Source organism: Protopterus annectens, chromosome 14.part0 (assembly GCF_019279795.1).
Source record: "Protopterus annectens isolate FY-2018-M chromosome 14.part0, PAN1.0, whole genome shotgun sequence".
In the NCBI taxonomy this organism is placed as follows: domain Eukaryota; kingdom Metazoa; phylum Chordata; order Ceratodontiformes; family Protopteridae; genus Protopterus; species Protopterus annectens.
The window spans coordinates 611,340,128-611,366,398 of record NC_056748.1 but is presented as its reverse complement, the minus strand read 5'-3'; the positions used below and the strand labels follow the sequence as shown (position 1 = coordinate 611,366,398).

General features: G+C 41.3%; 1 protein-coding gene across 1 annotated transcript in view; it reads right to left on the bottom strand.

Moving 5' to 3' along the window:
• Nucleotides 1–10,559: 10,559 nt before the first annotated feature.
• ZFAND4 (zinc finger AN1-type containing 4) overlaps nucleotides 10,560–26,271 on the bottom strand; it is a gene marked incomplete in the record, with an annotated part of 250,537 nt that continues 234,825 nt past the window's right edge. The window contains 1 exon segment of the mRNA XM_044056359.1: nucleotides 10,560–11,395. Within this exon segment, the coding sequence (XP_043912294.1) occupies nucleotides 11,260–11,395 (136 nt within the window).

Sequence of the window (26,271 nt, the reverse complement as noted above, 5' to 3'; positions counted from 1 at the left end):
AAGCCCTGGAGAAGGAATACCATTAGTAGCACTTTGTAAATGTGTGACTAGATGACCAAGTTGCTGTCTCCAGAATGCTTCTAGAGTGCATTCCTTTCCAATATGACAGAGGAAGCCAAGGCCCAGATGGGAATGTGTTTTAACCCTGTCTGGAATAGTTTTTCCATATTGTGAACACCACCACACTATAGCCAAGGACAATTGTCTAGAAACAGTCTTTAGATACACGTTGACCTGTCTTAGTCCCAGAATAGAAAATAAGATAGCTAGTTTTCCTGAAGGACTTCAATGAGGACATTATTCCAAATAATGAACCTTAAATCAGCCAAACAGGCAGGTTCAAATGATGACCGTTTCCCCAGCACAAGAACGGAGATCCCAAGTGGAAGGAATCTGTCAAGGAAGTCGCAGGAAAAAAACTGCTTTCAGAAACTAACAGCAAACAAAAAAGGAGGATGACGACCCATAGGCAAACATGCTGAAATGGCCACAAGATGAACTTCGAGAGACATAACAGAGGCCAGAAAATACTAACTCTCACAAATGTGAGTACCAGAGGGGGGAAATCTTTGGTAAGATCCTGGCTACTGGCTATACACCAATTAGAAAATTTCTTCCATTTGTCAATGTATAACATTCTAGTAGCAGACTTTTTTGCCTCCTTTAGTACCTGCTGCATGCCCTCATGAAATAACCATCTAAAAGGCATCAAACTTAAATCATCCAGGCAGTCAGTTGAAGTTTTTTTTTTTTTATGTCAGGGTGCATCAGTCCCCTTTTCTTGTGTGAGTAAATCCAGTCTAAGGATACTTAAGGCAATTGCCCACGGCCAATTCCATAAGAGGGGAGAACAAATTTTGCCTGGGCCAAAAGGGAGTCACCACAATGACTTTTGGGAATTCTTTCTGAATTTTCAGAACTACTCTTAAAATCAATGGATAGGGTGGAAAGGTATATAGGGATATCCCAGACCAAAGGAATGTGTTCCCCACACTTGGTTGCAAAGATTCCAGAACAGAATTTGTTTGTCTGTTTTGAAAGATGGCAAATAGCTCTACTTGACGTATTCCCCACAACTTGATCAATTCCTTGAAGACCTCTTCGCTGAGTTTCTACTCAGTCTATTCAGGATCTGCTGAGCTTGTCTGCCACTGTATTTTGCTCTGATGGTACACACGAAGTCTAAAGGGTTAAAGGAGTGCAGTATAGTTAACCACCAAGCTATCATTGCTAAATGGTAAAAAAGGATATGATCTGGTGCCCCCTTTTTTATGTACCACATTACCCTGGCGCCGTCCTTAACTTGAAGAGGACTTGGGCTACAGAGATGATTACAGCCAATATTTGACACTCATGAGCTTTGATCTGCCCGAGCTGTCTCAGTCACTGCTCGTTTACCCCACACAAAATCTGAGGAGCCAGTATGTACAGACTTGTGTTGGGGTAGGGTTGAGAAAAAGGGGCCCCTCAACAGAATCTCAGCTCTGTTCTGGACTTAAAGTCCAAACCTGAAATTCAGAAGTCTAGGGGGTGAAAATGTTGGGTCTACATGTTTTTGAGGTACCTCTCATATGCAAGTGGTATCATGTGGAGCACAACCCAATATTCTGAGAAATTCTCTGGCAGAAGCTTGAGGCTGATGAGTAAAGCTCAGAAATATTTCCAGACATGAATCCACTTAGTCTTGAAGCAGAAAAGTCTTTTGCGTGACCATATCTATAAAGCACCCCAGAAACATAATCCTGTGTAATGGAGTAAGGAAGGTTTTGTGCAAATTTATGTGGAATACCACATGAATTGAGAGAAGTAACCTTTAATGACTCCTGCTATTTGAGCAAAGACTCTGACCAGATAAACAAGTTTTCTAAACAAGGAAACATGTGGATACCCTGCAAGATGCAGTGGGTCAACACTGTGACGAGGCATTTTGTAAACTCTCCTGGTGCAGCAAACAGCCCAAAGGGTAATGCAGAGAATTGATAATGTGGACCCAGATGCATAAAAATCTTGGGTATCTCATGAAAGTGTGTGGTATGCGAATTGGATGTTAAGCATCCTTTAGGTCTAAGGTCACCGTAACAGTGATCTAGGAGGAGTGCTAACACAGAACGGAGGGTCAACATCCTGAATTTTCACACACAGACTGAAAAAGGTAAGATCCAAAACGGGTCTTCAAGCATGCTCCTTTTTTGAAACCAGAAACATTCAGGAATAAAAGCCCATTCCTGGGTGTTTTTTGCAGGAATATAGTAAAGGACTCAAGTTTCTAACGTGTATTGGAGCACCTAGAGAAAACATCACTGACACAGGGTGAAGGACGATCCCCTGAAAGTAGAAGGGGATTCTAGCCATTGTCAACTGTAACCTGCCTGGATCACCTTTTAAATCTGTCTGAAACTATCTCAAGCCAAATGGGGGCACAGAGGGTCTGATGTTGAGAAACGGGAAGAGCTCCTCGGGCAGGAGTTGGAATGGAAGGTTAATAGGTTCTTGGCACAGTCATTCAATTACTGCTAATTGACCCCCTTTTTTTGAGGGGACTCATTTTTGAGGTTGGTATTGGTCGCCTGACATTTCTTCTTGGGTGCTTACATGTTATTAGTCTGCACCCTTGTTTTTATGTTTTAAACAGAGTACAGGGTTTGGAAGGGAAGATCACAGGAACTTGAAAAATCCTAGATTCACCGTTCGTTAATTTGCCCCTCTCATTACACTGTTAGAGGATCTGCACAGCACCAAAGCCCAATTAAAACCTCTGTATCGAAGGGGTAACTCAATTTCCGACTTTCAACTCATCTGATAACTTTTGATTACAAACACAAATTAAACTAATCACGACTGTAGCTGAAGCAGAAGCCACAGAAACGGTATCAGCATACTCGTACATACTTTTTAAGGCATGTTTACAACTTGAAACTGGTTAGAAAATCTGAGTCGCATAAAAATAGAAGTTATGTCCTTACCATAACATTCCATGTGGAGTGTTCATCTCGCCTTTGTTCTTACACCTGGGTTCGGAGCCGATCCTCGGCTCCATGTCGGCCGCTTGACAAAGCTCTGCATCGAGAAGAAGCTCGAGACCAACCTAACTCCCACAATCCCCCTCTGCCTTTACCTCAGATCTAGTTTGCAAGCAAACCAGCAGAGAACAGAAGAGAGCATAACACTTTCATACCAAACAAGAAAAACCTATTTACATAGCACAACAACTGCTCAAGGCAGAAGCAGGAGAAACAAACCAGGCACCTAAATTGGACGTTCTTCCTGCGGGTGGGAGGGTGGGAATGTAAGAACAAAGGCGAGATGAACACTCCACATGGAACGTTATGGTAAGGACATAACTTCTATATGTGAGTGTCCAATCTCGCCGTTTGTTCTTACACCTGGGTAGCGTCCCTAGCTCCGTGTTCCTGAGGAACTCAGGGGAGAACGTTCCTGAGCACAGTGGAACCAAAGGTTGCCCTGTCCCTAGAAATCCTGTCCACTTTGTAATGAGAAATGAAGGCATGTGGTTTAGACCAAGTGGCAGCCGCACAAATAGTGTCTAACGGCAGGCGAGCTGCATGAGCCAAGGATGTAGATACTGATCTTGTAGAGTGCCCTTTGGGCTTGACAGGTAAAGTTTGCTCAGAGGCAGTATAAACAAAAATAATACAATCAGAAAGCCATTTGGACAGGGGTCGTTTTGTAACTGCCATACCCATCTTGATGTCTGAGAAGGCCACAAAGAGCTGGTCTGTTTTCCTGTGATCCTTTGTTCTGTCCAAGTAAAATCTGAGTTGTCTATGAACATCTAACTTGTGTAACATATATTCCAATTTATTGGAGTGGTTCTTGAAAAATGTGGGCAGTTCAATGGACTGATTAATATTATTAACGGAGCAAACCTTGGGAAGAAAGGATGGATTAGTGCGAAGGGATACCCTGTCAGGGTGAAAAATCAAATAAGGATGGTTGACCGAAAGAGCTTGAAGCTCCGATACCCGCCTAGCCGATGTGATAGCCACCAGAAAAAGGGTCTTCCATGACAAAAACTTTAAAGGACAGGAAGAGGCTGGTTCAAAAGGTGGTAGCATCAGCTGTGACAAAAGAAGGTTCAAGTTCCAAGGTGAAGTAGGATTTCTAACTGGTGGTCTAATATGGAAAGATCCTTTTAGAAAGGCCTTACAAAGTCTGTTAGCCATAATAGGCGCCCCATTTTCTCCCACATGAAAATTTTATATGGCAGCTAATTGCACTTTCAAAGTGGCAGGAGAAGCCCCTTGGTGGAACAATTCGGTTAAAAACTCCAAGACCTTATTCAGAGGAGCTGCTAAGGGATCCAATTGTTGTGTAGTTGCCCAGTGCACAAAACGCTTCCATTTACTGGTGTAAATCCTTGTAGTGGATGCTTTATGAGAAGCCACCAGGATATTTTGAACTGCAGGAGATAGAAGATCAGACCTGGCTAAGAAGGGAAGCTGAGCAGCCAAGCTGCTAGTTTGAGGGAGAGAAGCGACGGGTGGGGAGCCCCTGACGAGTGGGTCAGTAGATCCGGCTCTGGGTCCAGGATCCAGGGTTCCCGCATTTGGTGTGCTAGAAGAAAGGGAAACCATATTTGACGAGGCCAGAATGGGGCAATGAGGATAATTGTCTTTTGCAGGTTGCTGGCTTTCTGTAGAAATTTTGAAATCAGGGGAACAGGAGGAAAAGCGTACAGGAGACCCGGGGGCCAATTGTGAACCAGAGCGTCCCTTGGGACTTCCCCTGGAGGGGGTAATAGGGCAAAATAGCTTCTGCATTTGGCATTCATTGGAGACGCAAACAGATCGCAGGAAGGCTGGCCCCACTTGTGAAAAATCTCCTTCGCAACTGACTGTTTGAGGGACCACTCGTGAGGTAACAGGATGGCTCTGCTCAACCTGTCCGCTATGACGTTGGATAACCCCGGGATGTGCATTGCTATCAGAAAGCGACCCGTGGACTCCACCCATTGCCAGATTCTCATGGCCTCTCTGCATAGTTGGTAAGACTTGGTTCCCCCTTGCTTGTTTATGTACCAGACTACAGACATGTTGTCTGTCTGGACTGCAATTGTCCCTAGAGGAAGAAGGGGAGCAAAGTGTTGCAACGCTAGAAACACTGCCCTCAACTCCAGAACATTGATGTGCAGATTGTATTCTAAATTGGTCCATTCGCCTTGGACAGTCTGTCCCTGAAAGATGCCCCCCCACCCTATCAGGGAAGCGTCCGTGGTCACCGTTGCTGTCGGAGTGGGTAGCACAAATGGTCTTCCGCTGGAGAGATTGCAAGTCCGAAGCCACCAAGCCAGGTGCGATTTGCATATGTTTGTGATGTAGATTTCGTGTGTCAGGGGTAACTTTTGGAACGACCATTGTGCAAACAGTAGCCATTGAAGAACTCTCATGTGCAGTCTTCCCAAGGGTATCGCAATGAGAGAAGCTGCCATGAGACCCAAAACCTTCAGAACCAGTTTCGCTGGGGATTTTCTGGAAGAATGAAGAAGAGATATATTGTTTTGTAGGGAGGCTATCCTTTCTGGGGGAAGCCTTAGAATTAAGCAATGCGTATCCAATTCTGCTCCTATGAATGAGATATGCTGTGATGGCTGTAGTAAAGATTTTTCGAAATTTACGGAAATTCCGAGATGAACACAAAGTTGTAGTGTGTAATCCCTGGCCTGAATCAGTCGACGCTCGGTGGTGGCAGAAATGAGCCAGTCATCCAGATACGGAAACACCTGGAATCCGAGGCGTCTCAAGTGAGACGCTACCACTGCCATACATTTGGTGAAGACCCTGGGGCTGAGGTCAGACCAAAGGGCAGGGCTCGAAACTGAAAGTGACTGGCTCCCAGCCGGAAGCGCAAGTGATCCCTGGATGCCCTGGCCATTTTAATGTGGTAGTATGCGTCCTTTAGATCTATTGAGCACATCCAGTCGTCCTTCTGTAAAAATGGAAGGATCGATTGAAGCGTGACCATTCGGAACTTTTCTTTCTTGATGAAGGTATTGAGTTTGCTTAGGTCCAGAATTGGCCTCCAGTCCCCTGTCTTTTTTGGAACTAAAAAGAACCTTGAGTAAGTTCCGAATCCTCTTTGGTCCGCTGGGACTGGTTGGATGACTCTTTCTAGCAGCTTTGAAATCTCTGTAGCTGCAGGGCCTCGCAGATGGGGCGGCACATCTGGGAGTCTTTTCTGTGGAATTGGGGGCAATAGGAAGGGAATTTTGTAGCCTCTGGTAACAACGCTTTTTACCCAATTGTCTGATGTAAGATTTTGCCAGGCCTGAGGGTATAAAGCTAAGCGACCCCCGACTGCCTCCAGAGCAGGACAGTTGGGCCTCCTCTCAGGAGTGCTGAAAAGGTTTCCCGGGGAGTGTATCCCTGTCACCTTGGTTTTGCGGACCCCCTCTGCCGCCAGGGTGACGTCTTCCACCTCTACCCCCTCCTCTGCCTCTGGAGGGGGTATCACCCTGTGCGCCTGGAAAAGAACCCTGGGGTTTTTGAAACCACATTTTTCCACCACGTTGCCCTTTGGGGTACGGTCTGGATGGGGTGGAAAAACGGACTCCGACAGCAGACAGAGTCTTTCCCTCTTGCTCACACCGGGTAAGGGTCTCCTTTACTTTAGGGCCAAAGAAAGTGGCACCATCAAATGGGGCGTTAGTAAAGGAAGACTTGAAGGCTTCCGCAAATGAACATAAGCGCATCCAGGACTGCCTACGAAGAGCAATCGCTGAAGCTGCTGCCCTACTCGATCCTTCGGCTGCGTATGAGATCAGCCTCATGGACGAGTTTACAATAGAAGTAAGGGTATTAAGATGTGCTGTAACCTTCTCTGAGACAGCAGCATCTGTAGTACCCTGGAGGGTATCTCCCAACTCTTTGATTAGATCCCTCTGTAGCCGTGTAAAATGGGTCAAATAGTTCAGGGATCGCATAGAAAAAGCCGCTGAACTAAAAATGCGCTTCCCATATCTGTCCATAGTCCTAGAATCTCTATTAGGCGGATGGACAGATGAGGAAGACTCCGACATCTCCTTTTTCGTGGCAGCTGCCACCACCATAGCGTCCACTGGCACTCCCTTTGTCAGATAAGCCTTATCTTGGGGGGCAGTAATAAATTTATTAGGCTTTCTAGGGACTGGCTCCACAGTGTCAGGTGTCTCCCACGCCCTTCGAGCAATCAGCTCCATTAACTCATCGAAGGGCGGAGTGACCCAGGAGGAGGAAGGGCGAGCACCGAATGCCTTCAGCAAGACTGACTCATCCTCAGAAGGGGGGAGGGATTGCCAATCACCTCTCTGCTTTAGGATCTCCAGGATGTCAGAAAAGGAGACATCCTCCGAGGGTGACTTTGGGGACCCTTCTGACTCATCTAAGTCCGTGTCCGATGTCAATGATTCTTGTGGAGAATCTAAGTGTCTCCTCTTACACAATCTTTTCCTCGGAACTTCCTCGGGGGGGGCATCCGAAGAAGCCTCCGAGGAAGAAGGGGCACCCTCTAGGGGTGGCTGAGACACTGGTGCTCGACGCTTAGATGTAGCCATGGGTGCAGAGAAGGATAACGGCCCTTTATGGGAAGGAGAAGCTGTTTCTGCTTAAGTGGTTGTCTGAACAGACAACACCTTCCTCATGAGTTCGAAGGCCCCCGGGTCCCGAGTCGAGGTATCCCCCGGTTCCGAAGAAGTCGGAGGAATTCCCGAGACATGCACCGAAGGCATCGACTCCGAGGACGGAGCCGAGTCGATCCGAGCAGAGACCCCGAGAGGGAGCGTCGGAACCGAAACATTGGTCTGACTCTCAGTCCCGGACCCAAGGATGGATCTTCGGCTCCAAGACTCCGGTACTGGATCCAACGGAGTCGAGGTGAACAGTACCGACCGAGAAAAGGACGGCTCTGGTACAGAGGGCTCCACAATCACCAGGTCAGCCTCTCCCGGCTCCGAAGACTGGAGAGGCCTCGGAGGAGGAACAGGTGGAGATAAGGGAAGGCCTTCGAGTCTCAACACCAACTGGGAGGAGACAGAGATGAGTTTGGACAAGGCTGTATTCTCCATCAATTTCTGCACCACGCGGTCTACATCGGTGTCGGAGAGGGGCCTGGAAGAATGCGTCGAAGGAATCGAAGACTGAGCTGACCTCAAAAGTGCAGGAGGAGGAAGCTCCGTCACCGGTTCCAAGACTCGAGGCTCGGTAACTGACAACAGTTCAACACTCGGCCCCGAAGTCTGTGGAACCGGTGATCGAACTTTGAATGAAGAGCTCGGAGCCGATGACTTGGGCTCCGACGTCTTCGATTCCTTCGAGGATTTAGATGCCTGGTCTGATGCATCCAGAGCCTCTTGGAATGCAGGCTTCAAAAGACCCCTATCCATAAGTTTCCTGCGCCTATCTGTCATGACCCTTCCACTGAAAGAATGACAGATACAGCAGTCTTCCTGTAGATGGAGAGGGCCAAGACAGTAGACGCAGGAACTATGATTGTCTGTGACAGACATCTTCTGTCCACATTGGCACAGTTTGAAGCCTGATTTAGCTTTTTCTGACATAACAAATTCCAATCCAGAAACAGTGACAAGCCAGTAGTAAATGTCAAATCCAGTAAAGAAAGTCAAAGCCAGTAATATTTGTCAAATCCTGATACTTAAGTCACATCCAATAGTCAAATCCAGTTAAGGGTGGGGTAGGCCCAGAGGGAAAACTCAAAAAGTATATAAAAGTATATAAAATTTATATACGGAACCGAGAAACCCTCGATACACTACTCACACATACACACAGTCAATCTGAGAAATCTGTATACAAAAAATAATGAAAGAATTATAAGAAATAATCAATCTTAGCTTTCAGGTGGTCCGAGCTCATCAAAATGATGCGATCTTTGCAGCGGCAAACTAGATCTGAGGTAAAGGCAGAGGGGGATTGTGGGAGTTAGGTTGGTCTCGAGCTTCTTCTCGATGCAGAGCTTTGTCAAGCGGCCGACACGGAGCCGAGGATCGGCTCCGAACCCAGGTGTAAGAACAAACGGCGAGATTGAACACTCACATCCTACATTTAGGAGTCACTAAACAACACTCCGGCTATTGGCACATCTTATACTTCCAACATGTAGCCATGGTCATTAAGGATTCTAAAGGCTAGAGTGGGGAAAAAATTCACCTATCCTACCTGTCCAGCTACTTGCAGTCTTTATCCCCAGGCAATAGATTGGGGTGGGTGACAGCTTTTTAGCAACAAAAGCAGTAGTATACGATAGCAGCAGAGTCTGCTCCAATATGAGAATACAGACATTCACTAGATAAACTCTATACTGCTTTCTTTGGAACAGATGACTGGGGTGTCAGAAGCATTACAGGCAGCTTTGAAAGCATCCTCCAATGTTGGTAAAATGGTAGGAATGGTTGCAGTATTAGGGGTTTCTTATTCAAGTCAATTATAGAACAATGGTTGCCTAGGAAAACAGAAACAGGCTACCATGGGCTTGTAACCTTTGATAAAAGTGCTGTGCAACTGCACATTAAATTACAGGAAACTATCACAGTATGAGACCATTCCAATGAGCTGACAGCATACGAAGACTGCATTATTCTTCTGTCAGTTTAGAGTAACAGAACTAACTGAAAAGAATATTCCAGAAGTTATCTAAGCAGGCCACTGCTTTGTTTCACGTATTTAAGCTGGTCTTTGTAGTCTGCCATGTTACATTTACCTTTATGTAGGCTCAGTAGCTGTCCTATTCTGGAAAATAACTAAACTTACTGCCAAGATATAATTTTATCAGTAAATTTACTTTTGAGACTAACAATGCTCATCATGATTTATGAGCTGTATGTAATAAAGAAATAGTAGACGGCATTCTCTGTTGGGGTGCTGTGAGCTGGAGCTCTATGAAATCATCGAAACGGCTCTTCCCAAAAAAAAAAAAATCAATCTGAAATCATCTGGATGCAACTGAATGAACTTTGTCAGTGTTCTATGACAAACTACTATATCCTGTTAGAAATGCCATCTCCAGGTGGCATAGCTCTCAACCTCTTAGCACAAAAAAAAATCTGGACAAAGCCAAAAATAATGGAGGGGCAAAGTCCTAAAAATAGTGACAATTTTTAATACTGTTGTTATAAACTTAGAATGTTGCTAGAATAAAAGGTCTTATGTTACAGTGCATTTTCTTAACAGTGTAAAGTCTGAAACTCAAACAACCGTCATTATTTAATGAATTCAGTTCTCAGAAAAGCACATTTATGAAGAACAGACCAAAAATATGAGCCAAAAATCTGGATATTCTGCGAAAAAGTGGACAGTTGAGAGGTACGTCAGGTGGTCACCTTGACAATAAAAAGGGAAGTAAAAAAAAAAAGCACAAAAATAAGAGAACTGAGAAGATAAGAGGAGGGCAATATCATCTTTTCTTAAACTTCTTACGGGAAAACTTTGTCCTGTATCCCATTCTGTGGGGGGAAAAACTTGCCCTTCTGTCTCAGTGGTAGCCTGTGTGATTAGAAAACATTAAGAAATCCAAAATTATACTTCTCAAAGATAACAAAATACTAAAAGTAATCAATTAAAAATTTATTAATTGTGGGTAATTGCACCCAGTTTTGGTAAACAGAACTTGAAAATTTTTAAAATCTGTTATTCACAAAATGTTTAGATAAAATTAGCACACAAGGGAAAATTCCTTTATTCAGAAATGTACAATATATTCAGTTAAAATAATGTGTTTCAGTGATGACATGATTTTTTTAAAACTGGATGAAAAATCCTATTGTGCACCTACCTATAGCAATTCTCTGACACCAAAGGTGTTCTGACAAACATTTGGGCCAAAAGTGCAAGAACCTGTTTAATGTGAAATAACTTAAAACAAATGCAATGAACAGGAAGAGACAAAACACTGCAACACAGAGAAAAACATGCCCTTGTAACAAATCCCTGATGGGTTAAACACAAATGTTAATCATAAAGTGCATCCTTTGAAGACTTGTCTAGTGGAGTTACCGACACCAAATATAAAATATGGGACACGTGCAATATAAATGAAAGACAGTATGGTGGAAATTCTTTAAAACGACAATTATGTAAAATTTCATTAAGGAATAAAGATGCAAACTACAGTAGTGTTCACATTATTAATAAATATTATGTAACGTGTTCCTGTTGCTTTGCAAAGTCTATTTTGGAACAGAGTAAAATAAATGTATAACAAATTTGCACAACTCCTGCAGGAAGTAGTTGCATGTCACACTAGAAATCCCTATATTTTTGGAAGCTTTGGTGCACTAATGACAGGGTTGGCTTCCTGCAGGTATTTCCTCCCTGCTGCCTTGTAATCAAAAGTGCAGTCGTGTGTCTCTGCATAACGATGAACAGCACAGAAGTTGTTTCCACATCTAGAAAAATATAAGCAAGTTGTAAAAAGTGTTCCACTCAACTGTTAGCTGTCTAAAAGCACAATTAAATCATTTGAGGGAAAGGGGCTTTCCATCATGTTTACCTTTGCTCTAATCTATATAAACTCTAGTAACACAATCAAAATAAAATGGCATGCAAACAGACTGCAAGTAAAACAATCAAGAAAAATATACCTGCAAAAAATTTTAGACATAGTTAAGTACATTAATACTCTAGACCATGCTAACAGGAGCAGACAGACTGATGAGGTCTTGAGGAAACAGCAAGGGGAAAGAAATGCATCATTCTAACTAACTATCAAAAATTTCCCTGCTGTCCTTGAGTGGCACATCTAAGAAAGCACAAAAGATATTGCTGGGCAGGACGCTATGAATCTCCATAAGGTGGCAAATAACCCAAAGGAAAAGAAAACTTATTAGGGGGATAAAGTTACAGTATACTGAAATATGTGCCTACAGTCAGTCACCATATCTTTAGAATCATAGGGCAAATAGCATGGATAAGAAAATGGGCATCATTACACCGTCTACAGATGCATTACCTGGATGGGAAAGAAATAAGAGTTGTAAAGGAGGTGTTTGTGAAGCTTCAACCAAATGTAGGGCTAATGTAGTCCACAGCACTGGAATCAACACATGACAGACATGTGGGTAGTCACCTTACTGGCTGGTCTAACTGAACTCTATACAGTAAATAGGGCTCAAGATTTAAAAAGACAACACACACATGGAAAAGGACACAAGAATGATGTGCTGAAATATTCCATGTATGGAAAAGTCCCATGAAGTAATATCCCAGTCACTGTGCTTCACTGGTTATAGTGAAAGAATTTGAAAGAATACGGGCACTACAGTTTGCATCAGTCTGTAAACAAAACTGAAAGGCTGAAATACCCCACTAAAATGTGCATATTAGCTAGGGTGACGAAGTTATAAATCACCTTCAGGTATGGAGTAAAACAGACTGTCAAATTAAGAATAAATTTAAATCCTCAAAGACAGAATTAAAGTGCAAAGCTGCACAAAAAAAAAAAAAAAAACAACATCCAGAATTTGTTTGAAAAGCTCACCAAACTGGAGAGAGCAGTAATGTGGTTGGACAAGTGGATACCAGCTAACAAAGGAGGCATTATTGGGGACAAATGGATAGGTAAAAGTCAATGAGGAGGATACATGTATAGAAGAAACGAGTCTCCCCAGGAAAACAAGTGCAAGGTCTGTACAAGCTGATATCGGATTGTTAAATGTGAGAGATAAAAAGCTAATGAGCCAGACATACATTTAATATGTTTTCTGCTTTACGATTTCTTCCACTGAAATCATTATGTTTTACTCAAGGCAATTTAAAAAAAGAATACAAGGCAAAATAATCCTTAGTTCTGTAATACCTTGACAAACATTTGTGTTTTAGTCTTCCTGCGATGTTTGACTATCCCAATTTTTTGCAGCCGGAAAGGAAAGTTGTGTAAAAGCCTAACATAACCATAGATGTCCTTCTCTTCCATGTTGCAGTAGTCTACTAGTGGGTTTACCCTTCTTCTGATCAGCTTGTCTGGCCAGGTTTCCAAAGCTTTTCCAGTCCCCTTGGTGTGGACATCTGACGTGGAGGCACGTATGTGGGCCATAAAGGTGACATCTGTACGCACCAGCCCTCAGAATCTAAAATAAAGCCCCAGACGGAGCCAGTCCTGAGGGACACAGCCTGTCCATGAGCCGGGTAGAGCAAATGCAAGGTTAAAAGGGGGGATTGTGGGAGGGAAAGAATACTGCAATATGGAAGAGAAGGACATCTATGGTTATGGTGAGTTTTTACACAACTTTCTTATGTCCTCCTATTCCAGTGTTGCAGTATTCTACTAGTGGGTGAACATTAAAGCTCACTAAAAGTTGTGGAGTGGATTGGTGGAGGACAACAGGAATCCATGCAGGATAGCCCTAGCAAGACCTGCCCTGACTCTGGAAATATGGTCCAGTTTGTAGTGTCTGGTGAAGGTGTGCACAGAGGACCAAGTGGCTGCTTCCAGAAAGGAGTTGGTATCCAGGCCTTTGAAAAAGGCCCCAGATGAGGCCATAGCTCTTGTGGAGTGGGACTGCATCTGTTTGCAATGCCTTCGAGTCATGAGTTCTGAAGCAGTAGCCCTGGAGCTGCCTGTTTATGGAGGAGGTGAACAGGTCTATCTGAGGAATACCCCACTTGTGGACCAGATCTAGGAACACCTCTTGACAGCATCCGTTCGTGGCTGTCCGATATGGTTCTGCTTAGTGAATCTGCCTGAGAGTTGTGCTGGGATGGGATGTAGGCTGCCTGGAGGGGGATTCCCTGAGAGACCGCCAGATCCCATACCTGTAGAGCTAGTCTGCATAGGAGGTAAGACTTTGTCCCTCCTTGCTTGTTCAGGTACCACATCACTGTGGTGTTGTCTGTGAAGATTTTTAGGAGGCCCTACTGGAGGTTAAGCTTGGATGGCCTGCAAGGCTAGGAGTATTGCTGTTATTTCCCTGATATTGATGTGCATATGTGTCTGTCCACAAAGTTTGCACTGTCCTTGAAACCAGAGTTACCCCCCCAATCCAGGTCTGAGGCATCTGTGTGCATGATCTGGGAAGGGGTGGGCATTTGCAGGGGCATGCCCGGATGCTGGGCAACTTGGGCAACCCTGAACTCTAGAGAATGAGAGTGCTGGGTCCACAACGAGCAAAGGCACAACTGAAATTTTTTCATGTGTAACCTCGCTAGGGACAACATGGGGATAGTAGCTGCCATATACCTCAGAAGTCTTAGGAATTCCCTCGCAGTCAGTGCTGATGAATGGAGGGCAGATTGAAAGTGATGCGAGAGGGACACTACTTTTTCCTCCAGGAGAGAGGCCATGCTGTCTGTCCTGATTCCTAGGAAGACAACTTTGTGTGTAGGAAGGGACTTTGGGTAATTTATCAGGAACCCTAGAGACTGCAGCAGGAGCAGGAGATCCTTGGTGTGAACAAAGAGGGTCCGTCTGTTTGCTGCTTGGATGAGTAGGTCGTCTAGGTATGGGAATATAAATACAAAAACGGCAGGCCAAGAGGATGTGAAATGCAACCAAATAACTGTCCAGGCTTTACTGGATAAATGACACTTTACTGAGGCGAAAGAAAAATAACAAGCACTTTCATCTCCAAATTAGGAGACTTTATCAAGTTAAATTTGAAAAAAAACAAACAAATTGAAACCATTTTAAATAACCACGCCCACAAATTAGACCAATCAGAACGGGCTTCAAATGAATACATTAATAAATTAACATCAGCTCACAAAGCATTCAAGAACAACCCCTTAAATTAAAGCAATACAACTTTAAAAAAAAAAAACTATATACATACATATAAATGTAAGATGTACTCCTTAGGCTATTTACTTACTCTATCACTAAATACATTATTGCTAATAAAACAAATAGATTATATGTTCTTTCAGTGGAAAGGATTTTAGCTCAGCTTGAAAATATGTCCCAGAGATTGGACCGCATTGAGCATGCCCAGATGACGTCAGCTCCGAATGGAGGAAAAAGTCAGGAAGTACTGGCTGCTGCATCTAACCAGGAAGGTGAGAGCCCCAATTTAAAGCTTCTTGGGTGTTGAAAATGCAACTTTTAACTCAAGAAATCAAAGAACGGAGAAATGCCAGGAAATGTCTTGCATGGAGGAGGTTTGAATATTGTGATTGGAACGAGTGAAAACCGTTAAGATCAGCGTTTACATACCAGCATTAGCTCTACCACTGCAGGGCAAAACGGTCAAAGGGACACAGTAAAGAATACAAAATGTTCCTATTAATGTGAATGAATGGTTGGGGCAGAATGTGGCCTTTTCTACAAGCGAAAATTTAAGTGTACCGTTATAGAACATTAATTTGCAAAGGCTGGATCATTTGGTGTTAAAAATAAAGTACAGTTGGACAATGCTTATTTCAGGGAATGCCTGCAACTGAGACTTGTACCAAACTGATTGCGTATGTGGCACTTCCCTAATGGTACTGTGGCTAATGCTGTCTTTCATAAAGAGCTTCTTTCTATGTTTGACCTCCATGGCTCCAAGTATATTAAACTTATGGTCAAACATAATGACATTTTATTAACTGAAATGATCAGAGAAGTGACGGATTTGGACACTAAGGTTACTCAAGATATTGCACGAGGACAATATTTTTGATTATAATCGTATTTTAGAAGTATTGAACAGGAAATGTTGTCCATTAAAGCTAGAAAAATGAATATTGAGGGGGACAAGTCACAATATGATGCAAATATGGCTTACCCACCACCACCCAGGTCGCAAACTTGGAATATTGATTTTAACAAAAATTCTTCACCCTCAAACAATTGAGTCTTTTTTAGACCAGGATAATTTTCCTCCTTTGAGGAGATCTGAGAGACTGAGGGACAGAAAATCACAACTATCAGAGCAATCACGGCCAAGGGACTTTTTCTGTGAATGGAGGAGTCAGTCGAATTACTGGGGGGGGGGGTGGAATTAGTTCCAATGGGACATGTTTTTGACAACTGCAGTGTGTTTAAGAATTCTAGTGGTGATTTTAATGTTTTTAACTACTCTGCTATGAATATTGATGTCAACATTTGTGATTTGCTAGCGAAAGGTTTGACTTTTGAAGTTTTAAGAATTATGATTTAGCACGAACATTGGTTGATTTAAAACAGTTCATTAGAAAACTAAAGCTTAATGTTTTATTTAAGACTGTGGAATCTGTCAGCAACCCGTTGCGTATATCTAGCACTTATAACCCACCTGTTCACCCCTCTATTTTGGTGTTTGAACAATTATGTGAAATTGAAGTACGAAACACTCTGAGAAAAGCATGCCAAACAAATTTAAATGATTGTGAGACTGAAGGTTTACTCAGTTTGAAAAATAACAGAGGTTATGGTGTTAAAACCAGATAATGGTGGAGGGATAGTGATTATGGATGTATGCGATTACAATGCAAGAATGAGGAAGATTTTGGATGGGGTTGCATATAAAAAGATATGTGAATGAACTTAATGGAAGTTACAAGATTACAAATGAATTAAATGACTTGTTTATAGATGGTTCCATCTCTATTGAGTATAATTGTTTTATCGTCAGACCATCCAAGGATTCCTTGTATATTTGCAAGTGGGGCCTTGTATAGATGGTGATGAGTGTCTGGCACCCTGTAAAATCTATCTGGTTTGGCAGGGGCTGGAGGTAAAGTATCAGGAGCAGTGCAAACATCATTAAATGCATCATCCACAACAGGCAGAACTGGAGGTATAGCTAAGGGCCTATGTTGTGGTAAGTGCAGAAAGGTCCTAAGCCTTTTTCTTGAATCTGAGAAATCTTGTCCCTGCCATTGGAATTGTTCTCTCATGGCATGTAAAGTTTCCCCAAAGGAAAATTCCTCGGGTGGAGAGGCAGATGGAATGGATTCTTCAGCATCGGAATCTTCATAAGTAGAAAAAGGAGCCTCTGGCTGATCTGTAATGTCTGAGTCATCCGAAGAATCAGAGGACACTGGCTCGGGGGGCTCTGCTCTAGGTCTCTTTTCTGGAGGCTGAGAGGCCCTGTCTGGGTGAGATTGGGATCCCCTAATTAAGGAGATTAAATCCTCTGCCAGAGTAAGCATTTGTGAACTAGAAGTGGGCCTATGTGAGGGGGTCTTAACAGGCACTGGTTTAACAGTTTTGGCTGCTTTAGCCCTGGCAAAGGCCTTTATAGACATGGCTGCAGGAGGCCTAGCAGCACCACATGCTGGGGTAGAGACATCCAAAGGGATGGTGTCTGATAATTCACTAGGAACCACAGTAGTAGGCAAAACTTCAGAGGCCGATTCAACTAAGGTAGCAGGAGCCTCAGTAGTAGTCATGGATTCGGCTGAAGATTGACCCGTTTTCTCGGTTTCGGCCGAAACAGAGACACTCGCGGCTTGCTTAACCGTGGTTTCGGCCGAAACCGCGGACCGCGAGTGTCGGTCTTTTTCTCTGCGTTTAACAATATGGGTAGTTGGAGGATCCGACGGCATAATGTACGCAAAATCTGAGCCGAAAAACTGTTCAGCAAACTCCGACGCCTAAGCGTTCGTCGGTTGAAGGAAGCACAGGCTAAACAGGCTGCTACGTCGTGGTCTGGGCCTAAACAAGGTAGGCAGTAAGAGTGGAAATCTTTATGAGGTATTTGTTTCCCACAAGTTAAACAGTTATTTACTTTTTCTGACATCGGCTGAGGCAAGAAAGAGTCCCCAACGGGGTACTTAGCTTTTTAGAAGTCTTCGAAGTAGTATTCGGTAGTAGTAATCTCTGGATCTGACCGACCGGCACTTGCGAACAGCTTCTGCTTCGGGTGCCACGCGGCAAGAAAGACTGAGGAAAATGGCGTCGGCTGATGCCTTTATACCCGAAGACCAGCAGAGATAACGTCGGGTGAAGTGCGACATCAGCCGAAGCCGGACCCAGACTTTGGAATCCGGCCGACCGAAGGGCTGCCTGACGACAGGACAACCCATTTGTTATGACTGCAGATGCATCCTTGAAGGACATCCAACCAGTAAAGGAAACCCACTGGCAGACAAGCTAAAATGGCCAATTAATGCCCCTTGATAGATGCATCATAAGCCATTGTTGAGCAACTAATACAAATACTGTAAAAATGAGAAGGGTAAACACCATACTAGGACCACTAATATTGGTTAGACACCACCTAGAAAACCTCTCCCACTTGTAAACATACAATTTTCTAGTTGCAAATTTTCTTGCCTCCAATACCTGCTGCACATCCTCATAGAAAAACTGCAAAAAAGATATCAAGATAAAAATCACCCAGGCTGTCAGTAGCAATTGCTCTAAGTTGGGGTGCATCAGTTGAGTCTTTATCAGAACATAAATGTTTTAAAACTGCGAATGTTCTGATATTGACCCATTTTAATCCAATGCTAAAAATAGCAAAGCTGCAGAACACCAAATTCTTTCCTAGGAAAAGAATTTGGTTGGCCGGTTCTGTGGCTACGCTATTTTCAGCGCTGTGGTGGAGATTTACGGGTTGGGTTCAGGTAAGTGTGCGATTGTGTGGTTGTTAGGATTAGGGTGCAGTTTAGGTAAGTTAAGGTTAGGACGCAGGTTAGGTGAATTAGGTTTAGGGGCGGGTTAAGTGAATTAGGGTGCAGGTTAAGGGAGTATGCGATAGTGACAGACCTTAGGATTTGGGTTAAGATAAGTGGCTAGACAGTAGTGTATGTATATAGTTTAGTGAAGGGTTAGGTGTAGGATTATAAGTGTATGTGTGTGTATTGATGTTTTTTAGGTGTGCTTGCATTGTGTGCATGTGTTTTGCAATAGCGAATTTTTTCCCCAAGGGAAAAATTTGCTGTTCTGAATGTTCGATATGTGGTTTCGATATTTTAGGTTCAATGAAATAGCATTCACTATTTTCATCATTCGATAACGTGATACAAATGCCATCAGTCACCCCAGATGATGCGAGCACATCCACGGTGTGAAGTACCTTGTAGTAATTGCTGTTGGCCAATTCCAAACTTTGCCTGGGCCAAAACAAGACCACCACAATGATCTTTCACAATTTTCTGAATCTTCAAAAATACTTTGGATAACAGTGGAAGGGATGGATAAAATTATTCCCACTCAAGGGAAAAAAAAATGCTTCCATCCTCCAACCATGGTTACAAGGATGTCTCCTACAGAATGCTTCGAACTGTCTGCTTTGAAAAAGAGGTGAAAACAACTATTTGAAGTGTTCTCACATCTGGACTAAATCCAGGCAGACCTCTGGCCAGAGTTTCCACTTGTTGGGGTCCAACTGGGATCTGCTTATTCTGTCTGGCACCAAGTTTTGCTCTGATGGGATGCATGAAGACTGAAGCATGAGAGAATGCTTTAAGGGTACCTTCCGGGCCATCACTACCAACCAACAAAAAGGGTATGACCTTGTACTTGCTTGCTCAAGTACCACATCACTGTGGTGTTGTCGGTGACCAATAAAATGGGGAACATGCAGACCATAAGTGAAGAACTTACTGATCTAAACCACTGCTAACATTTCTTTGACATGTGTGCTTTGCAGCATCTGAAGGACCCCATTTGCCTTGCACTAGAACTTTCCTTAACAGTTCTCTATATAAAATCTAGACAGTTTGTCTAGGCTGATTGAACTGGGGTCTGGAGGTAGAAGGAGATGTCAGATTCACAGACATCTGACCTCTCCCACCACTCACAAAATCCACCTCTGGTACCTGAAACTTCACAGGAAGCAAGTGCTAGGTCCAACAAATTTTTAAGTACCATTAATGCCATGAGGCCTAGAATTTTGAGAAACTTTTGAGGCAGCATCTTCTTGAACTGTTAAATACTGGAAAATATTCTGAATCAGGACTTTGTCTTCTGGTATAAAGGCCACACCATGTCCATCATAAACCCCAAGACAACACTTCTGTGAGGGGGTGAGACTACTTTTGTAGGTTCAAATTGAAGTTGAGAGAGGTTGGAATGTGGTGAAAAGCATCCTTCAGGTGTAAAGTCAGAATGAAACCGTGGTCAGGAAGAAGGGGAAGTACCGTCTCCAAGGTGAGCATACCAGAAAGGTATTTAGGTACGACAAATCTAACACTGGTCTCCACAGTAACTCCTTTTTGCGTAACAAAGATATTCTAGTGTAAAATCCTTTTCCTTTTTGTGGTACAGCAGCTAGTTCTAGAACCCTTGCTTGCAACTTGTGAAGAGCACCACACAGAACAGATGAGTCAACTATTTTCCTTGGGATTTTAACAATTTGCCAATTTCATCTAGCAGTGTAGGGTTAGAAGTAGCCAAGGTTCTCTTAAGAGTTGGCAGCTAGTGAAACTGCAACAGGGTCAGCTGACAATGGAACAAAAAGCATGATCAGAGTACACCTTGTATTTTCTCAAAGCCTTTTAGGAACTGGTTCAATATCCCAAAGGGGTTTTACATACAATTCCATAGACATCTTCTAAACTCAGTAACAGAGAAGAAACACCCAAAATGTTTGGAATCTCATCTTCAATATGATCATAAATGCTAATCTCTGGCATACCTCCAGATTGTTTCCAGTCACATACATCTGTAAACCTAGCCAGCATCTGTGGAAAGGTGAACACTTGCTTATGTTTTTGAACCTGTTCACCTTTCAAAGAAAGGGAATGGATGCACTCAGTATTCACTACTGTCTGCATGACAGTTCCCATCAAATTCTATGGTGTAAGTCTGATCTCTGCAGAAGGTAGTCCTTTAGTCACCCATAAGAGGAGCACAAACTCCCAGATTAGCAGACTATAACACTCTTGGCTAATGAAACCACATCAGTCCTACACATGGTAATAGCCTAATTGTCTGTGATGTGGTGAAGCCCCTGTTTCTTCTTACTATGAACTACACTACTGGACAAAATATCTGGGAAGAGAGTATTATGTCTGGCAAGGCATCTTACCCCAAACCTCTCCTGTACCTAAATGGTTTGGTTATCCAGTACCTGGGCCAAGTAATGGAACAGTCCTGGAGGATGCGTCTGACCCCCGTACTACTGAGGCCTGTGGTCTCATAAAAGAGTGTGATGGGAAAAAAAGTAAATGGTCTGTGGGATGAAAAGACAACAGATTTACAAACCACAGGCTAAAGTACGTTTTTGTTCAGTTTTTTTCTTTTTAGGTGCAACTGGAACTGATGGGGGCAGCTGTATCAGAATCCATCAAGATAAGAAAAACACAAGTGATAAAAGTACACAGACACCATTACTCGCTGACAAAGGGCAAAAATAATAGAATATATAAACTATGTCCCCAAACAGTAAATAGAGCTAACTTGCATAAAATCGTGCTAAGCCTTGTTCTACAATCTGCACAGACTAGTAAAAAGCACACATGGTCACAGTACCAAGTAAAATTCACTTGTCCAAATAAAGAAAATCAAATATGCCCTTACAGACAGAAACCTTTTGGAGCAGCAAAATTAAGCATCTACTTAGAGAGTCCCTTTTCAGATCTGAAGAAAATCTCCACAGGAAATGCAAATAAGAGTAATGTGTGGTACAATTATGATTCAACAATAAAAACAGGTATAAAAGTGTTAAATCATTAGCAAACATATAAATGAAAAAATAAAAACTGTGATGCCCAAACGAGTAGTGGTCACTCCATAAGCTTCACACATAAACCAAGAAACAATAATATACTTCCACAAATGTACTAGTTAAGCGCTTTTTTTCCCCTAGTCTTCGGGGACTTTCCCTACAAGTCAACCCTTTGATACAACTTAAGACCAATTAATTGAATAACTGAATAAATGAATAAATAGAAATATAAATATTACATTATACATAAAAAATATATATATATATATATTTTAAATGTTATGAATGCATACCTGGTTAAAAACATTTGAAACATTCAAAATGTTAGGGCTTTTTTTTTAATACAGGCAGTAAAGACAAATAGTCATTTAGTCCTGGTTCTACCAAGGCATTTAGCTTAACAATCCAATAAAATTCCCTCAAATCCACATCCAATTCCCACCAACCTCCTCTTGGGTTGTGTTTAATCACTTCAAGAATGCCAAACATGAATTTTGTATGTCCTTGACAAATCAATGAATGTTTATTAAGAGCGTTATTAGTGTTACCTTTAGCAATAGCATACAAGTGCTCATATATCCTTGTACGGAATTTTCTCTGTTTTACCGATGTAGAAATACAAACATGTTTGGCAAATGGCAACATAAATAATCCCTTTTGTGTCACAGTTGCTGTTCTGCAACAAAATGCCCTTCCTGCTGCCCCCAATGTGCATCACATCTTGGTTCAACACAAACAGGCATTGGTTACAATGACCACACCTGGTCGTTCCTTTCATAAACTTAGTCCTGGGTATACTGAAATGTTCAATCAAAAATTTAAAATTTTTCGCCACTTTGTAAACAAAGCTGGGTAAATGACCCAAGATGTTAAAAACTTCAGTACTACCTTTAAAAATAACCCAGTTTCTTTTTATGATCTCCTTAAGTGTACGTTCTCCAGTTCCATAGGGAATAACCATACTAGTGTTGTAACCATCCTTAATGAGGGGTTGAGTGGTTTGTTTGTGGATAGTCTCACCACTGGCCAACAGGGGCTTGTACCTTGAACCCAATCTTTCAATTACTTGTTCCTCCACCCATTCCAATAAACCACTTGGATATCCTCTTACCTTAAACATATGTGATGATGGATACTTCTAAGAGGGAAATATTTTTGGAAGAACACATTCTGCCTGCCCTTAGCAAATGTACTTTAAATATGTTTTTTTTAGTGCGGAAGGGATGACTACTTTGAAAGTCTAAATAACGATTTGAAAAAGTTTCCTTCCTATAAGTTCTAGATTCAAACTTGTTTTGTAATTTATCCTTGGAAATCATCAAGTCAAGATAACTGAACTCCACATCTGAAAAGTTGGCAGTAAATTTAAAAAATGGGCATATCTGATTAATGTGCTCAAGAAAACTTAAAATTAGATTTTGAATCGTTCCAAAGGATAAAAATATCGTCCAAGAAACGGTAATAAGTAAACCACATCTGTGAATAAATACTTGTAAAAATGTTTTTTTCCCATGAATAAAGTTATCAGGTTATGATAAATGGGGGTACATGTTGCCCCCATTGCAACCCCCTGAAGTTGCCTATAGAATTCTCCTTCAAATATAAAATAATTGTTTTCCAAAATATGTTCCATTACAGCCATAATGAAATTAATCATAGTGTCTGAAAAACTAGCAAGTTCCCTAATGGCCCCATAAAACCAAAATAGGTGGTGCAATAGTGCTCAAGTAAACCACTATAAAACCAAAACAAAGAGTACTAAATGTTGAGTCCTCACCAATAATTTTATTACAAATAGTTAAGCGCTTTTGTCAATACCAGTTGACTTCCTCAGAACACTTAAAAACCAAAAGAATGTTGTTTAAATATAAACTCAGTAATAACTGGTTCATTCTCCCACCAATGATTTAACAGGAATATCCCTAATTCATGACTATACAACACAGCTCATGAATATTAAGTATAAGCTCATTAAAAACACAGTTTAAAAACACATGGCTAATACATTGTTACAATACATTTGTATTCAACAGTTTGTTCATCACAGTAAGAAATTCATTCATCATATTCATTACTAGATATATATCTTAAATAACCTTAAGAAACTAGTTGATATATATGTAAACTTTTTATACAAATATTTAAACATGTCCTGCTTTCTCTCTTAATATTGGCAGGATAGTTAAATGGTCAATTAAACCCGGAGAGAAGTTTGCAGCTAGCCTTAATTGCCAAAGTAGTTCTTTTTTACTAATATTTTGCCAATCTCCTCCCCTAGCTTCAATGTGGACAATGTCAAGAATAGCAAATTTAAAACCTGCACCTGTGTTTTTGAGAAGGGGCAACTGTTTTTCAAGTAAGTTGGTACATATTGCTAGGTGCAACACCTGTACATCATTTTATGTTAGAAAAACTGAGAGGTTATTTAAAACCAGGATTTATGAACACCTGTACGACATAAAAAATAAGGAGGAAACCAATGCCCTATACAAACAGTTTACAATGTGCTGACATTTGTGGTTTTAAATTTGCTATTCTTGACATTGTCCACATTGAAGCTAGGGGAGGAGATTGGCAAAATGTTCTTAGTAAAAAAGAACTACTATGGCAATTAAGGCTAGCTGCAAACTTCTCTTTTCCCAGTTCTAAATCAACAGAGGCATCTAATAACAAAGACATTGGTTCTTTTAACTTTAAGTCCTTAAAGGACAGGATTTATTATTTAGAGAAAAATTTAAATTTAAAATGTGCCAAATAGAGATTTATTTAAATGAATGTTTAAAGATGAAAGTGGTTCCGCAGGGGTTAAGAGTTTCTAAATTTCCCTTCGGGTTACATTACAATGCTGAAATTAAGGAGTTTACGACAATGTTTGATAATTGGGGGGTTGAATTGCTAAACAAGTGTATTTTATTATGAGCAGATGGAAAAAGGCTTTGAAAGGAAGTTGATGACTTAAATTACATGATTTTTAATGATTTATTGTTTACACAGTATGAGGGATTCTATTACAAAGTCATTAGTAGGGTTGAAAAGAAATGTGATAACATTTTCAACAAGTAAAAAAGTTACAGATTGTAAACAGTATAAATACTGTAAAGTGCACCCTATTGATAAATTGTTTTTTAGTGATATTAATAAGGATGGATGTTTTACCTTTATTACATCATGGGGAAGACAATATGGACAATGTGGATTTTGAGTTGTTAGGTGAGGATGAACATTCCATGGAGGAAGGGAGGGACAATTTTTCTGAGTTTCAGGATTTTCCACTCCCAAGACGCTCAGAAAGAATAGCCAGTCGGAAACAAGAGGCATACAAAACCTACAGCAATGCAGCAAAACAGCACAAGGGATTTCCCAGGTGGGATAAATACTAGTGACAGATTCTAAGACACAAGTTGGTAATATTCAGCATACATTTAATGGTTTTAATATTTATAATTATACTGAGATTTATTTCAGAATAATTTTCTTTATTTTCTAAGGGGTTCAAATTTGTTCCCCCCAAAATCCCAGATATAGCAGAAACACTGGTGGATGTAAACTTTACTTGAGAAAATTGAACCTAAAATTAATGTTTCAAAATAAAAATGGTAATAAGTCTATTATTAATTCTACTAAAATGTTTAGAAAAAGTAGTGTTTTTAATCCTCCTCTCCATCAGCTTATAACTACTTTTGAAAAAGTTAAGGAAGATATGTACAAAATGTGGGGAGAGGAGTATTTTCGAACCTTAAGGAAAAATGCTTACTGAAAGACTTGAAAGGACAAGAGTATACGTATTATGACACCTGATAAGGGTAGAGGTATTATATTATACAATTATAGGTCCACTACGTCTATAGTGGAAAAAATAACTTCATTGTTATACCATCTTTCGTTAAATTTAGACAGAAAATCCCAGGAATCCTTCAGTAAATAATCAACAGTTTGTAATGAATCATTCAAAATTCTATACACAAAACAAACAAAACAACAGAGGCAATTAAGGGGAGGGTACAGTAACAACCACAGATAAACAAGATATTTAATGAGACAGACATTCAGATCACTCACAATGGCATACGTTTCATTGGATGGATTTAAAATTTGCAATTACACAGATTTAAATATAGATACTACATATTTTTCTTTAAGGGGTTCAAGTTTTTTCCCACGTTTAAATTGGAGACCGTGGATATTATTACAGAGTTAAAACTGTACACCAGATAATTAAATTTTAAGATCATGTTTAAAGGGGATGTAATCAACAGTAAAAGCAGAAACAGATGAAGAAAAGCAGTTTTAACCCACTTCACCCTTTAATAATGACATTTGAGAAAGCATGTGAGGGTGACATTCAAAATGAAATTAAAAGTCACAACCCCACTAAACAATTTAGTTTAAGTAAAGATGAATTCACTTTACTAAATAATTTCAGAACAAATAAAACACACAGAATTATGAAGCCTGATAAGGGTGTGTGGTGCTTTATTATGGTACAGATTATGTGAATGAATTAACTATGATTTTTTCTGACACAGAAAAATACCAAATTTCATCTAGGAATGAAGCTACTCTAGCACATAGGAAAATTCATTTTTTTTCTGGAAGATTCATTACTTCAAAAAGCTATTTCAGAACATTTGTACAATTTCTTAAAAACAGAGCATCCTCTCACACCTACAAGCCTTTGGTATTTCCAAAGTGCACAAGTGTATTCAGAAACCACCATTCAGGGTTATTATTTCTGCACATAACAGCTC